Here is a 17306-nt window from a genome sequence, read left to right as displayed (position 1 = left end):
GTTTTTTCCCCCTTAACATATGTTTTTTTAATTGATCTGTAATGAAACACAAAATATATGTAAATTAATGTTATCTCAAATCATCTTGTCATTTATCATTTATCTTTGCTCTCTAAGCAACTGCTTTACCAATTCTGTGATTATTATCACTGCCACACTGCTTCTTGTGCCTCGCTACATGAGGTAATGCAAAATCCTGCAGCTGTCAGATCATAGTATCAGTTCAGTATTAAAGTAAATGTTAAGATACAATATAAATGTTGTTTAGTGTGCATTGTAGGAAGCTGAGCAGATGGATGGAGGCTGCTAGGGATTGACACTGATGAGGCTGGGTTGGGTTTTCAGTTTTGAACTAGCCAAGGCAAGTCAAGACTCCAAGACTAGATTTAGATTAGAAGTTAGATTAAATAAGATGATCAAACTTTATTGATTAAAGTTTTTGTTATTGCAAATGAAACTGCACTAAGCCTGTTATAAAAAAAAAGGTAGGATTCAGATGGCTTAGTGGATTTGTATCATCTTTGTATGGCAGTTGAGGAAAAAACAATCAACAACAATCTAGAAATAAAGCTAGAAGACTTCTCCTTGTTTCACTTCCAAAGAGTAGATCTTGAAATGGGGCTTTGAAGGAATATCTGAATAATCAATTGATAGTTTGGCTAAAACCCCATTGGATAGGATTGACATATGAGGGGAGGTGGGGGTAAAATATTATTTATAATATATTTAACTCCCCATTCAAGAAGGGACTTTAAACTTGACTGAAGTGAATTTGAGTCACAGATTGCACTCCTTCTCAGTCATAACTCAAAGAAATCTGAACACACAGACATGAAACACATGATATCATTCTGTGTGACTTACACTGCCAGAGAATCGTTACATTTTTTTTTCTTTTTTTAAGTCTCACACTATAGTTGTCTGTACATTTATGGGTGTACTTCAAACAACAACAACAATGTGCCCTGGACTAAACTAAGTATGATCCTTTGTCATGTGGAACCCTCCTACTGCAGATTATGGTCAGAGAAGAATTCTGTACTTTCAGTGTTAAGCTTGATGGAGAGATAATTGCCCAGTTTAGCTTTCGGCTCTTCAATGAGTCTAGATATAATTAGCACAAAGTGTCAGAGGGAAAATGTAAAAGTGAATCCTGCTGACGTGAGTTCTTTGCATCATGACAGTAAATTGTGGCAGAGCTGAACTGAGCTTCAGTTTATCTGCACTTTATGGTATGCAACAAGGATGTGAAGGGCTGAATTGGGTTTGCAACGTCAACATAATTACCTAAAAGAATGTGCTGTTAAAGTATAGGCAACATAGGAGACATCTGATCAATTGCAAAAACACAGGTTGTACTGTGGGAGCTGGATAGTACTTCTGGAGGGTTAAGGGAAGGGAAAAAAAGGTCCAGCATGTAGGAAATTAATGAGAAAGCTAGAAAGAACTACTCTGGATGGTGATGAGATCCTTGCATTGATCTGAGGAAATAGAAAAAATAAACTATATAAATAGATTAAGACATGTGTCTTAAATAACTTTATCACTGATAAGGTAGAGGCCAAGATAGTAGTAAGGGGGTTATGTCACCATGAAGACTATTTGTATCTTGTGAACACATATGTTGTACCTATGTTCTCAGGTCTTGAGGTCTGACCTCCAAAATGGCTGATAATCACATAGTGATAAAGAATCTAGAGGTCTGGAACTGGTACTGTTGTGGGCCTGCAATTATTACATGTAATGCAGGGACTGCTGATTGGGTTACTGATTATGCTTGAGATTACTGTTTGCCAAGGATGCAAGATATCCACCACACAGTGTAGGAGGATGTGGCAGAGACTTTAATTGCTATCTGTTTGAACATCTCTGCAACTAGTGAATCTGAGATGGAAAGTAAGATCAACTGATGGAATGCTACAAATGTAGATGTTGTACCAGACTGTCATGGTGAAAACAGAGCTGAGCCTGATACAAGGCTGTCCATTTATCAGTCAATCTACACCTCAAAGGAGGTCCAACTAGTAGAAGACCCCAGGAAAGACCCAGAACACACTAGAGAGATTACATATCCCATCTGCCATGGAAATTCTACTAAATTTCCCAGGAAGAACTAGAGAATGTGGCTAGGGAGAAGGACTTATTGGCTACCTTGTTTAGCCTGTTGCCACCAGGACCCGCATAAGTGATTGAAAGTGGATAGATGGATAAATGGATGGAATTATGAATGGATAAATGTGGCTGTGGTGCCAGGGTACTATAGCCTTTGTCAGGATACAATCATATAGATAAATGATTTTATATCTGTAGGTACAACAGATGTAGACATTATCCTGTATGAAGGATTACCAATGGAAGATTGCAACTGAAATGCAATAGATGGGAGTAAAACCAAAAGTGGTCCAAAAAGCACTTTTAGGTTTAATAACTCTTTAAAGCATCAACCTGTGACTATCATTTAGTGCCAATTTTGCCCAACCATCAGGAGCACATATGATTCCCTTCCAAAGCCCAAGTAGTAAATTTCACATGGTCCAGACACCGGTGTGGACTGTGTAGATTCTACAACATGGTCCACAGTTGGAATGTGGATGATATGGACTACTGAGTGGAAAGTTACCTGCATCAGTCATGATTTAAGGCATTGACAACTTTATGTTGAAACTTGGATCAAAAATGGACAGAGTTATGCTTCAAAGCTGGTAGTGTCTTGTGTCTACACCACAAAGTAGACACAAGACATTAAAATAGCACTTAAGTAATGTCATGCTACTGAATCAGATTAGTTGTGAACCTTGCATTTCGCTCTCCAGGTGTCTTCAAATTCCTAAGTACTTCCTCTGTCCATGGATAAGCAAGATTTGGGGACTTTTTTTCTAGGAAAAAGCTCCTTTCTTTATTAAACATGTAGAAGAACATCTTTGCTTTTGAACAATTATGACCAAAATCCAAAGCAATCTTTGCACACAAATATGTCTGTTTATGAGGGCTGGCTCGTGTGGATTTTCACTTTTAAACCTTTGGTAAGGCCAATTTCCTTGACAGTACAAAATCAAGTAAAATAGGAAAAAGGGGGGAAAAAATAGTAAACAAACAAAAAAATAAAACAAGCAAAGTCTCTCACATTCAGTAATGTTGGACTAGTTATATGTTGACAATTATTTGTGTTTGGGTAAATGAAACTGCACACGGAAAAGGAAATGATGACACACAGTTTGATGTCATGAAAGAGATGGCAAGATGGGATGTGGCAGTAGACTGTCAAACACTCACAAACATACACACACACACATAAACAAACACACGTATACACAAAAAGAGGAAAAGCAGGACAGAGAGAGGGAAGAAGTCCAAAGAAATATTTAAGAACATGCACCTCTATTTTACGACCTTCTACCACGGTGCCATGTAATTTCTCTCTGGCCCTGTCGGCATCCACGCTATGCTCGAACGTTACGAACCCAAAACCCTGTATGCAGGAGGAGAGAGGCAAGAACAACGTGCACATTATATTCAACATTACAGTGAACAATGGCTTGTGTCAATACAAACACAATGGATAGCAACTTTTTCAGCTTCCACTTCAGTTTTCAGCTCCACTGTCCTATATTAACAATTGTCCAATAATATTACACAGGTCTGGGAAAAAACACATTCATTGGGGAGAGAAAACTGGCCTTTCACCAAGCCCTGCCCCCTTAGGGACTGTTGCTAGGCCTGCCAAGCTTTCCAGCATGACACACATTCAATTCAAAGATCATACACGGTCCAAAATGGAAACGGACATGGATGTGTGCACAGTTCGGTTTATACTACACTGGGTAACTGCTTAGACAGATTTCAAACAGAGATAGGTAAAGGCAGGATTCTAATTCTTAAGACAGTAAAGGTAAACTGAAATTTAAATTTGTGAGGTAATTGAAAAGTCTGTCTTTGGCTGATTCCATTTGAAATGGGAATCCTGCTAATGAGTCTTAAATATGCACTTACCACATACATGATAGTATGCTAAAACACTCAGGCCTCAGCTGCGTGTTCAAGGCAAAACATTGAGTTTGGCTGGGGGTCTTGGTTTGGTTTTCAGCTGCAGGATAGCACTGTTTGAGTTAGTATTTACGACCACCAGCTTCCATGCATTGGGATTCTATTTTATTCACATGACCTTTAACCCCACAACATAATGTATCTGGTGATCCTTTGTATTGGAAGTAATGCTAGGTTACTTCTGTAGGTCGTGAGGTAGTCAGCCACACATGCTAATGATAGTGGCTTATGTTAGAGCAGACAAACGTCCCATTTAATCCGTAACATTTTTCCTCTTGTGTTTTGTGGATTTAAGAGGTGAAAAAAGACACAACTCTACGAACTCTTACTAAAGCCCCATATACATTGCTTAGTTGTGTTCAGAAAGCCAAACCTTGATAGGCCTGCTGCCCCTAGTTACTGTTGCTGAGCTATGATTGGAGAATGGTTGTTCAGGGGAGAGTCAAAGGTCGATGAACAGTCTTGTAAAGCATCAATACTGTCTGTCAGACATTGTATTCACAGCTGTTAGTTATTAGAATTGAAGCCTTCCACTGTTTTCACCCATTCATAACCTGCATTGTCCCATTACTTTCAGGCCTCAAGGGTTGATAACAAGGCTTAATAATAAATGTCTGCTTTTGTAGCAGGGGTTTATGACAATTGCATACAATGTAGTTAGACATAAATCATCTTCTGCAATGTTCCCATATTGCAAGGTGGTACAGCAAATAGATTCCTCTGATGAAGTCATTATAGAGGAAATTAAATTCACCAAAAGAATGAAGGAAAAATGAACTTCTTTATGACATGGCCTCAGCAATAAGAAAAAAAGAAAAGTTATAATATGAAGCAGAGCAACCACCCAAACCTGAGAACACATAAATAGCAAGTAGTTGTGATCTAAAAATGTCATAGGAACTTAAGGACTAAGGAAAGAACTTCATCTTTTATAAAAAATTGTCCAGCTCAGTATAAAAGAAGGATGTTGTTATGAGGAGGACAATTTAATAAACCAGTATTGATCAGCCATGGCTCTCTGGCTTGTTAATGAAATAGAATGGAAACTTACTTAATTAACTTTGAACATCAATCTACAACATTTTTATCAATATCAAAATCTCATTGTCCCTCAATAATGTAATTTATCTCTGAGTGTACATTGACTGCACATGTCTTGTTGTACCGTAGCTCAAGATTTTATTGTATGCAGTAAAATGTTAGGCTATCCCAATAATACATTCTTGTCTGTACTTGTGTTATCGTGGATACGTGAAAATCATCAGTCATGGAGGACAGCCAGATACATAGTATAATAGTTTTTGTTTAGCATATATTACTGTGTTAGATTTCAAATATGTGGTCTATTTATCAAAATGATGCCTATTCAAACACACTAATGTTTTTCAAGAAGTGTAGGCATTCAAGGAGGGCAAAGCTAGTTTGTTTCCTGAGGAGCTAGTCTTCCAGATGAAGCATGTTGTACAATATAATCTTTAGTTATACAGTAGTGAGGCTTTAAAGGAACACAAAGAGAAGCAGAACCAAAAAACACAAAATAGAAAACCCATGTACCTTTGAACCACGCTCGTTGAAGATGATTTCCACATCTAAGATTTTGCCAAATTGCTGTAAAGAAACAAGCATAAAAGGAAAAGCTAGGTCAATATTTATTTAACATTTCTTGACATATTTTCTTTGTCATCATTCCAACAGAAAATTAAAATCTGACTGTTTTTACTCTTCTTTTTTGTTAACCTGAGATGTCTCAAATATGTGTGTGTATGTCAGATTTTGTACTTACGCCAAACATTTGCCTGAGATCTGGGTCTCTGAACCTGAAGGGGATGTTGGAGACATGAAGTCTCTTGGGTTGGGCCTTGCTATCTGTGCTTTCAGGTACAGTCTGTGTTGGGGGCTGACTGTCTGTCTGGGCGGCATCATCTGTCTGCTGGAAAACACAGAATGAAGGACACAAATGAAAGATGTACAAAGGCTCTTCCAGAAACTGTGACTGACTGTAATTTTACAAGATTGACATTTTCCAGCAGTAAACTGTGAAGTTTGCTTGACATTATTTGAAACATAACAATCTGTGTGATACAAAACATTTTTGTATTGATCTGGGGATTTGCCAAAATCATACCCCCTCAGACGGCCTCTCTCCGTGCAGGTGTCTTAATCAACCAGCAATCACTACTGCAGTGGCAAGGGTGAGAACTAGAGGTGGAAATCACAAACCACTATGTACTATGCTGTTCACTGATTCATTATTTCTGACTGTGTAGCTGGTTCACACCCTGAGCTAAGCAGACGCATCACCACTCAAATGCACCTGAGTACATATTTAAAACTCAAATGTTTTCAGCAAAGCCTGGAATGTTTACAGTTAGCCACGTGTGACATTTTTGGTATGAAACCCAGATCACAGCTGTGAAGGAACCAATGTCTTTTAAATGGAATGGTCAGAGCAAAGTGCTGATGGAAGAAGATAGAAGGATAAGAAGACAGAGCCCCTCCCTCCCCTCCTCTTTGTGCTCAGCCCTTGTCAGTGGAGCATCAGCCAGGAGGGTTTCCAGTAGTCAGCATTTATGCCTCAACAGTCAGGCCACTAAAATGAAAAAAGTAAACACAACGTGGGACAGTTACATCCAGTCAGAACTGAACCATAAATGCGCTCACTCAGATTGGTTACCTTGCCATTGCATATAACAATATTTCACATAGCATTTGCAGTGCATTTTGTGTGCTCGCATTGCATGTCTATATGCAGAATGACTATAAAACATAAAGACTATGTTAGAAATCAAGCCCTGGACATTCAAATGTCTGAACTACATAACATATAACAGACATGCCTTGTCCCTCATAATGATGACACTGATGATCCTGAAGTGTTCAAGTCTCTGCCAGCCACAGCTCAGTCCAACCTGCAATCCCTCTGATCTGTGGCAGATATGTTGTATTAAAGTGGCCAAAGGGAGTATGTTAGAGGAATGAAGTGTGAGCTGCTAAGTTGCTAATTCATGTCAGGGCAGTTCACACGTTAATAACTGACCTAATAACATTATTGTTTTTGAAAACAGTATCAGACCTCAGGTGTGGCCTGATCCACAGAGCCCATGAATTAGAAAGAGGAACAAGCAATGAGTCTGAACAGGAAGGAATGCAAGTATACAAACTGAGATATAATGGATGCTTTTGCACATAGATAAAGGGAAACAGCAGCAGTCTGTGTTTTTCCTGTAGCTCTGTGACTGAGAAGAACAGCTGTTAAACACAGGAGAGGATTCAACAGTCTCCTGTTACAAGTGTGTGTGTGTGTGTGTGTGTGTGTGTGTGACTGGCTTTGGAGCTGCTTTTTCAGAACACATGATTAATTTATGAACAAGTCTTGTTCATAAGTTAATATCTCCATATAGAAACAGGGGAGGATAACATATCAGAGAGGCTACAGTGCAATTCACCCATAACTGACATTATCTGCGAGGGGTGTTTCTAGTGATTGTGTTTCCATGCTTCTTGTTGAATAATAAATGTGAGCATAGAAACTGCTGCTATACACATGTGTAACAAACTAAAATCACAACCCTACAAGAAATGTTTTTCAGTGTTGTCTTGCCTTCTCTTTCTCTTGCTCACAAACAGTAGGCTCTAAGCCAGCTAAAAATACAGCCTGCATGTGTGTATATGTTTGTGTTTGTGTGGGTGTGTGAGCTTGAAAAGAAGCAGCATAAGGCCAGCAGACTGAGAGTCTTCCACGCAACGCCTAGGTATATATGGGCACATATGGAAAGGAGTGTACACACACAGCAGTGACTGCCATCTGTGCAGAGCTCCTCATCGGTGGCGACATCCGCCTACACAAGCAGTGAAGAAATAAAACAAACAAACAGTGAGACAAAGCATCTCATCTCATCCGTTTTGGCATCAGAAACTGATATGTGAGGCCAGGCCAGGCTGAGTGTAGAGCGCTTTCAGACATATTGGAGATATCAAACAGAGATGATGGCTAACATCAGGTTCTCAGAGAAGGAGAGAAGACAATAAAATGTAACCTGGAGAGACAATGTAGTGAAAAGGATCACTGTTAATTTAGTTTAAGTCATTTTTTTAAATTATTTTTTTTAAGTCATTTTTTTTAATTTTTTAAAATTCTTTTTAATTCTTTTTAAAATAAAAAGTAGAAAAAACACAACAGAATTCATCTTCAAGGGACCATGAATGCCTCTCCAGAACATGGCAATTAAACAAATATTTCCGTCAGAAGGTGTTGGACAGACAATGGATGATCCCATCCCTAAAGCCTCACGACTAGCAGCGCTAAATGATTCTCTTGGCCACAGAATCATTAAGATCAGATGGGTTTATACCCTCTGAAGGATGAATGTTTTCTGTAAATTCATGGTAATCTGACTGTTAAATGTTGGTATGGATTGTGTGATAAGTTGACATGTTGGGTCCAAAAAGGAATATATATATATATATATATATATATATATATATAGTGTGTGTCTCTGTGTGTATATATATATAGTTTCTAAAAATCTATTTTCTCTCTCTCCCAGTTCCCTCATCTCTAACCACACAGTGTTTGGGCTCAGTGAGGGGAGAGGAGGCTGACGTCGCTCTATAAACACTCCAACAATATGAGGTCATTCTTCCTGGATACATTCACAGCACACACACTCATGCTCCTGAGAGCGGCAGAGATGCTGATTTCCACCTCCACCTCAAGCCACAAAACATTATGCAAATAACTCCATTTACAGGTTTTTATAATTTGCCACTTTCTAATACTGGGTTCACTTTTTTTGAACACTTGCAGACAGTACAGTGGTATTCAATTCTTTTCATTACTTTGACAACAAAATGTCCGGTGAGTACAGCTCTCATTTAAACTCATCCATAAATATCTAGACAACACCTTGCAAATTTCCAAATCCTTTTCATAAACTGCTGGCAGGCTCTTGGATTAATCAGTAATAATAAATAATAGAGGAAGGTAAATATGTAAATGGCCTTGTTTTCAGCAGTTGTTCAGTGTTCCTGAACACATCCATACACCTTTGCCTCAGTCAGTTTCCTTTTTCATTTGTGAAACAAAAATCTGTAAATTAAAAACAGGCTTTTCTAAAATTATGAATACTTTAAAACAGAAACAGAACCATTTTCTATTTAATTGTGTCCTTGAAGTTGATTTTGTTGTTGTTCTCTTATTACAGATTTTTATGAGTCAAACATTAAAAATCCTGTTTCCATTACTACAAAATGCAAAATTGGGTGATTTTAAATTATATTTGTTAGTCTGCTTGGTTTTTGTGGTTGTAAATGGAACTATCGGCCCTTATTCCATTTTCCCCCTATTATAGCGGTCCACAAAGAGAAGGGGAATGACGAGAAGTGAAGGAACAGTCAGCGAGAGAGGGAGCTGCAGCTGTTTCTACTCACATCTCCCTGCTGAATTTGAGTGATTATTATGAATGCTCTGATAAATAAATGTAAATAAATAATGCTTTGTGATGACAGTTTAGTTTAGTTTTAACAACTAACACCTTGGCCTTGTCCAGTGTGCTGCAGGAACTGTGGACTGTTTGATGAATTCCATGACTTTCTCTCTCCCCTGACCTGCAGGAACAGTTCCTTCTCCATCATCAGCCATTGCTGCTCAGTGTCTTTACTGGGTCCTCTCTGTGTGTCAGGGTGAACATGAGCATGTTGGCCAGTTACGACCATGTTTCAACCTTCACCTTCGATTATTCATTTGGCCACAGGATTAGGCTGCTGTTGACTGTTTAGTGGATGTGATATATTAACAGAGAACGTGTGGTGAGTTTGCAGCCAATTCATGTGGTAGTTGGAAAGGTTAAGAGTTTGAGAGATTACATGGTCGTGGATAGACTATTAAATATCAAAAAATAGTGGAGATTATTCCACATATTGTAGGCAGACCGCTGTTGTCTTGCACTTTTCTGTGTGGGTCATTCTCTGTTTATTCATAGACTGGACGCAGCCTATGTATAACCAACACCCTCTCACTCCCAACTCATGACATATGGATGCTTGGTCAGGATCCATAGGCATCGCTTTATAATGAACTGGGTACCACTTTTGTGTAATTTTTCACATGTTCTACCAATGTTACAATCCATGCACCACAAAAAATATAGTCTGGTGGTTGCTGGTATGTAACTCAACTCTGCTGATAATGCTCCAAGTCATGAATTCTCACTGGAGTCTGGTATTAATATATGTATCTCAGGTCTGTTGATGACCAGCTACGACAGATTCAGTCTGGTTGTCTGAAACTTAGTTATACTGATTATGAGCCATGGTGCTTATTGGAGAGTGCAGCTACACCCATAAAACACATGAAAGAATGAAATAAAGTATTACAGTATTAAAGTAGCTAACTAGCTGACATGGTGTATTAAGACTTGATGCAGTGTAAATCAGCAGAAATAATGTGATGCAGTCATGTCAACATGGAGCAGAATCTCAAAGGAAAGTTTCCAACATCTGAAGGAATCCATGCCACAAAGAATTGAGGATGTTTGAGAGAAAAGGGAGGATCTACCCAGTATTTGTATGTTTGTATTTCTAATGAAGTACTTGGTGAATGTATATTTTGAATGCCATGGTTACTTAATAATTGAAAAAAAGAAAAAAACTATTGAAAATCTGTAGTTGTAGCCTGATGTTTAATCATGCTCTTTTCTTCTGATTGTGAAGACTGCTCTGTAAGTCATATACATTTGAAAAGTGCCCCATGTAGCTGTCAAATCAGTATATGATTAACGCAACTAACTATATTGTATATACTGTATGGAAGATCACCAAACATGATAGCTGTTGTCAGAATTGTCTGTCATCACTGCTTTTGCAGTATTTTGAGGCTGAACTTTACTGTTGAGAGAAACAGCTGAAGCATGCATGAGTGAGAGAGAGTCCCAGACTCAGAGACACGTGGCTGAAAAAAAAAGAGAGAGAGAGAGAGAGAGAGAGAGAGAAGGGAGAATGAAGTGGTGAGAGGAAGGTTTGATGATGTGGAGGAAGGAGTGCAGCAGACAGACTGAGTGAGAGGGAGAACTGATGAAACTTCCAGATGTACAGTATGCCTGCTTCTTGCTGCCAACATGCTTTCTTTGTCTCATTCTTTCCTCTGGTAGAATAACCTGGGGGTTGCAGGAAAGAAATCATCACATAACACTCTCAGCAGCCAGTACATAAACAAAACCTGCATTTCTGATGAAACAGATTATGAAAGTTTTCAAAGATTAAGTGAGAACTAGAAATGTGATATTCACCTCTGAAACCCACTGTCAATGACTGATTCTCAGCTTTAAACTGAAACCACTTTTCTACATCTCTAAACAGTGTCCTCTTAGTCATCATAGTGCAGATGAGAGAAGAGAGGAGGTGAATATTATACGTCCATTTGGGTTGCTTACAGTGCAGCCACAACAATGTGCTTAATGTGCTGGGGCAAATGGTTCACCAACTGTTTGCAGACTTTTTGCCTCTCAGGCTACATACAGACTCTCCTAACTTGTCAGTGGAGGGTGTTTAAAGGAACACCTGCAGACACAAATTAGGGCTGGAAAAAGTACATCTAACCTATCTGCATGTTTTTCAGGAAAGAAAAAGGACTCTATATTTTTATTCACAGTTAATATTATCTTAACAAAGCACTTGAATAAACCATCAACAATAAGGCATTGCAGTAGTCCCCCTACATGTCAAATTGTTATCAGATTGATTCATCTCTGAACAGACTGCTGTTTGATACATATAGACTTAAACAGATTGCTGTAAGTTAATATTTTATAATTCAGGTTCCTCCCGGCCATGCATTTGTCAGGGGAGCTTAATCTTCAATTCAGATCAATATTTCATGTGTGAATTAAATTTCAAAGTCCAGTTGAAAAAGAAAAAGAAAATTAAGGATTTTTTGCAGTGCTGTGTGAACATGTTATTACTATGCAAAATAATACCCATCTTTATGACACTTAAGGCCAATGGAGTCATAAATATTTATGAAAATGAACTGTTATAAATCCAGAGACCAAATGACGAGCAGGATTTGTGTTGCCTGCAAGACTGCACTCATCTATGCAGTATTAAAAACCATATGAATTCTATTAAAACAGTTACTTAAAAATGGCCCCAGAGATCACTGACAATTGTCTTGGGGGAGCTGGTGTGTTGGAGTGATAATCAGATAACACTCAGGAAGTAACACTGTCAGGGTTGTTTTCTTGTAGTGCTATATGGCTGAACAAAAACACAACTGAAGGGACAGTAAGGGTCTTAGCATCACCTCAGTCTACACTGACAGATTAACCTGCCTTTTAACTCATGATCTGGGCGTAATAAGATGAGCACTGGTTTTAAATTGGACATATTTCAGAGACTGGTTTGCATACCTTCATAAGTGAGTAAGTTATAAAGCACTGAAAAACATGAGATAAGCAGCTACTGTTGCTGACTATGGAAGGCTGAAGCATTAAATGCTTCAAATTCTGTCAGTCAAGCAAACATCCACCGTATCAGAATGGAATTTCTTCCTTATGAAAGAATGAGAAGACACCAATGAGTAAATTGGCCAGTGTCACTCAATCCCAGGATGTTTTTGCCTCATGCACTTTGTGTCCGTGCAGTTTGTTTAGGCATGTTAACGATGTCATTCACTGATACCAAATTACTCTCTTGAGCTTGTGTCCAGTAAACTGTACTGCAAGCCAGTGGCTACTCATAAACTCAGAAACTTTGAAATATATCGTACAGGTCCATTCTCTGTTGATTTAAACCTACCTCAGTTGGCAAAACTACACTAAGAGGAAAGAAAAGAAAATAAGTAGCACAAACTGCTCAAAAACCGTCATGTCTTAATTTTACCTTTCTTTTCTGCACGTACAATAAATAAATAAGCATATAATATAGTGCAGGATTTAATTGTTGAAAATAAATAATAATTAACCCAGCTATTCCCAATTTTAACATCAGCGTCTTTCATAATGCCTTACTGTGGCTGTGCCGGTGACCGTCTGACTGCCAGAGTCTGACCCGCCCTGCTCACTGTGGCTCTGCGAGGACTGGTACATGTTGAGTTGATGTTCACTGACGGAGGCCTGGACCCCGGTGTAGTCCTGTGGTGCTGCTGGGTGCTGGTGTGGATGTGGGTGGGAGTGTGGATGCGGATGTGGGTGTGAAGCTGTAAACTCAGCTGGAATGCCGTTCTGGGGAGCGGGGGCAAACTGGGCTGATGGATACGCCTGGGCCATGGATGGGTCCGGGGGTGCCGGTGTGTCCTGGTTACCCTGTATGAACAAAGAAGTACACATTTAATTTTGACAACTTCAACATTCCATCCTTGGAGGTTTTGCTCACTTCCTGTAATCCCTTACTTAACATCCTCTTAGATTATTTTTCAAAAAATCCATTTTACTATATTGTTTTTTGTTCTGCTAGTGGGCTCGGATCTAAGCAAGGCAGTGTGGGTCGGGCAGCCACATTAGCCCATACTGGATGGATTAACACTGGATTTGACACCATCAGAGGATGAATCACAATGACTTTGGTGATCTCCTGACTTTTCATCTAGCACCCGTGGCTGGTTAACATTTTTCATTCAAAGTGAAATGTCTTGACAGCTACTGGATTTCCAGGCAATTGGAGTGACATTCATTAAGCCTAGATGATGTATCCTAATGTCTTTTGGGATCCTCCGACTTTTAATCTCGTGCCATCATCATGTCAAGATTTCATTTTTTTTACTACTCAAGATTATAACCAAATGCCTGGAAACACTTTTCTTTTCTGTTGGAATGCTAACATGCTAAGCTAAGATGGCGAACATGAACATATCAGTGAAAGAATCATTGCAATCTAATAAGAACATTGTCATGGCACATTTATGCTGCAAAGAGGTTGAACTTTGGACACAATGTGAGCTTTCCTTTGGCACAACTCTCAGACAGGTTTTTACATTTTATGTACAATTGTAGTTTTTCATTACATTCAATACTTTTAGACTGTGAATACTGAAACCTTTTCACAGTATCACACTAAAACAAAGATGGTGGGCAAGCAAATGTTGTTTTACACATTCCATTATGGATGAATACATCAACCATAGACCACGGTGTATATAAAAAAAATACAGTTCTGAGCTTTAAACTGTTCATCATAACTTTCAATAGTCATGTTGAGTGTCAATTGTCTGCACATTTACAGTGCAGGTTTGATTAGCATACCACCGTGCTAGCATAAACACACTCACTCACTCACACACACACACACACACACTGTCCTGTGTAATATGAAGAATTAGAATTACAATTTTTAGGAATGTGGTTTCAGCTGACTGTTGCTGTGATACACACAAAAAAAAAAAAAAAAAAAAAAAATGGTGTAAGCATTTGAAGAGAGAAAGTGAACGTGCTCCCAAAACAGTTAGTGTAGTATGTGTGTGTATGTGAGAGAGGCTGCTCCTGTGGGACATTTATATCTCAGCCATTACAGAGGGAGTGAGAGAGAAAGAGAGAGAGTGAAAGAGAAAAAGAGAGAGCGAGGGAGAGAGAGAGCAAGAGAGTTGTAGTCACATGCAGGAAAAAGAAACACAGAGAGAGAGAGAGAGAGATGCAGACAGTGAGTCTTGGCTAAATGCTCTGCTGTGTAATGAGAACCACATTTAGAGGGCTGAAATATGCTTTACGTGGCAAAGTGCTACACACACACACACCCACCCACACACACACACACACACACACACACACACACACACACACTCACAGGCAACTCAAGAAATACAATTAAAATTCTGAATAAGTGCACAGAGAGAGAGAGAAAGAATTTCTCTCCTTCTGCACAATAAAACTGTCTCTCTGTATGTTTCCCCGTGTGTTATTCTTTTCATGATCTATGTCTCCATTTCTCAAACGACAGTTCTGCATTGGACTCCAATTTGTCCCTTGTGTTTTAATTCTAAATAACTTTGCCCCTCCTCCACTGACTGACTATCTATCCTCCCTCTGAGAACACCATAAAATCGCTTGATTTCATCAAATGTTGACATCACGTCCTTAACAGATTGTACTGTAGCCTTTTGTTGCACTGCATTTGTTCAGTCAGCGTTCTCTATGAAAGCAACAACTCAGTGGAATGCTTTCCCTGATGATATAAAGAACTGCAGGTCTGTCAGTGACTTAACTGACTTCGTCATTGCTTAGGAAAACTGTGCACACAACTTCAGTAAGTACAGCTGGTCAAAGGTAAAACAGGAAGTGAGTCTGTAAACTGTGATAGATTTTTACAACACCACTGCTCTATTCTTTTTTTGTTTAACTGGTCTGATCGTCTGACTTCTTGTGTGTCACATGTTGTCACTGCATTCCCAGGTCTCAGCGATTACTTTGAGTACAATGTCAAACCCAAAGTGTAGTTTTAGTTTCGCTCCCAGGCAAAGATTCTACATTCTTGCATTGCACACCTTCCTTATGTCATACCTATAATACTTGTTGAATTATGCACTGAGGTGCATAATTTTGGATTAGATATTTTTATCCTACTAGGTTTTGTTTGTTTGTTTGTTCGTTTTTTGCGTATTTTTTAAGAGTGACCTTTCAAGGGGCAGCAGAAACATATAGTAGATGTGATTAGCTTAGCATAGCACAAAGGCTGGAAGCAGCAACACCTGCACAGACAAAAATAAGATAATGAAATAATAAAAAAACAAACACCATTTAACACATCTTGTTTGTCTTATCCTTGCTTTCTTTCTCTTTATTTGAATCTTGACACATCTTTGTTTTAATGCAGTCATACACCATGATTTTTAGTTATTTTAGCTATTTTAGTTTTATGCTTTTATGTTTTCTCTAACAGTATGTCAGTCCTATACTCTGATCTTTAGGAAATCAGATTACATTTTAATACTATTCTTTACAACATAAAAGAACTTGAAACTACAAATGAGTCTTTCAAACAACACAACAAAATACTTTATAATACCCTTTAAATTCTGATCTGAAGCCCCTCGTGTACTCTCTGCCCTGGCCAAGTTTCATTAAGTATCAGGGGTTGGATTAAAATTAAGGTTGGGAAAAGATCTTTGTCATTGTTACAAGAACAGCGGCTACTGGTAAGAGAAGCTCTGTAGTTGTTGTTTTTCTTAGAAGCACAGTCTCTAATATGAAGCAAATCAAGTGGGTGTCCTAATGCTGGCAGTCATTTGTAGGTTTATTGCTGGTGTTTTGTCTCCTTTTTGTGTCAGTTTCACTGATTTATAGTGTTTCGTGTAGCAGTTGGGGTTAGGGCTGAGGTTAGGTTCAGCTTAAGGTAACTGCGAAACAAATCGATAAACTAACAGACTGCATCATAACACTAGCAACAAACCCATATGTGACTACCAGGGAGCACTCCTCCACCGCAGTTCAGCAAGGACTGTCTGAGGGAAATACAAAGAGGGAATTTGTTACTAAAAGGACTGAAGTGTTGGAGGGTACCCACTTGATTTGTCTGACTCAGACTGGTGAAGCCTGAAGCTTCAGCTGAACTTTGGGAAATTTCATCCTCCATTTTTTTTTTTTTTACAGTGGAAATCTGAAAATGAGCAGTAGGAAGGATGACAGTGCTATAACTTACTAAACATACATTCAGCATTTGAGTATTGTATTAATACAGACTTGCAAAATTCATTCCTCCCATTGCTGAACAAACACATCAAATCATTCCCAGCTCGTACGGTTTCTTAGTTTCATTTCCAAGACACACACACACTCTCTCTCTCTCTCTCTCTCACTCTCTCTCATGCGTAAATTCATCGACTCATGCCAGCGTCTACCACAGATGAAGATGAAAGAATGAGGTAGAGAGAAAGACATGCATGCACACACCAAACACCCACATAAACAGAGCATGCAGCCCTACAAACCCACACGTACTAAACATATATATATATACACACACACACACACACACATGCATAAGCACACACACAACCCACAAAAGGAGAATGCAGCACGCTTCCTTCTGCAGTCACATCACAACAGTGTGGACCGAGAGAGCGAGCGTAGAAGTGACAACCAGGAGAGAGAGAGAGAGATGGAGGAAAAACAGTGTGTATTCTCAGAAGTACCTGCTCTACCATCTCGCCTCTGCCTTCCTCCATGCACATTCAGCTGCGCTATAAAGTCCAGCCCGCTAGTGTCTGCCTACAGCTAGCATCAATTATGGATGGCTTTGTGTGTGCATGTGTGTGTGTGTGTGCAGCGGGGGAATGA

General features: G+C 39.0%; 1 protein-coding gene across 21 annotated transcripts in view; it reads right to left on the bottom strand.

Annotated features, from left to right (window-relative positions):
- The window catches only part of rbfox1 (RNA binding fox-1 homolog 1), a 335308-nt gene that overhangs the window by 82693 nt on the left and 235309 nt on the right, over positions 1-17306 (bottom strand). For 8 of the 21 annotated variants that reach the window (XM_051073945.1, XM_051073943.1, XM_051073947.1 and 5 more), the window contains 2 exons: positions 13050-13343; positions 5828-5974 (listed from right to left, as the gene is read on the bottom strand). The exons of 2 other annotated variants lie outside the window; for them this stretch is intronic. In XM_051073945.1, the coding sequence (XP_050929902.1) occupies positions 5828-5974; positions 13050-13343 (441 nt within the window). Of the gene's footprint in view, positions 1-3376; positions 3470-5598; positions 5653-5827; positions 5975-13049; positions 13344-17161; positions 17304-17306 lie in introns of those variants that run through there. 11 more of the 21 variants (XM_051073944.1, XM_051073948.1, XM_051073942.1 and 8 more) reach the window with 8 other exon arrangements.

This window comes from Lates calcarifer, linkage group LG11 (genome assembly GCF_001640805.2).
Source record: "Lates calcarifer isolate ASB-BC8 linkage group LG11, TLL_Latcal_v3, whole genome shotgun sequence".
NCBI lineage: Eukaryota > Metazoa > Chordata > Actinopteri > Centropomidae > Lates > Lates calcarifer.
Note: the sequence above shows the minus strand (reverse complement) of the source record. Positions and strands in the feature narration are given on the sequence as shown.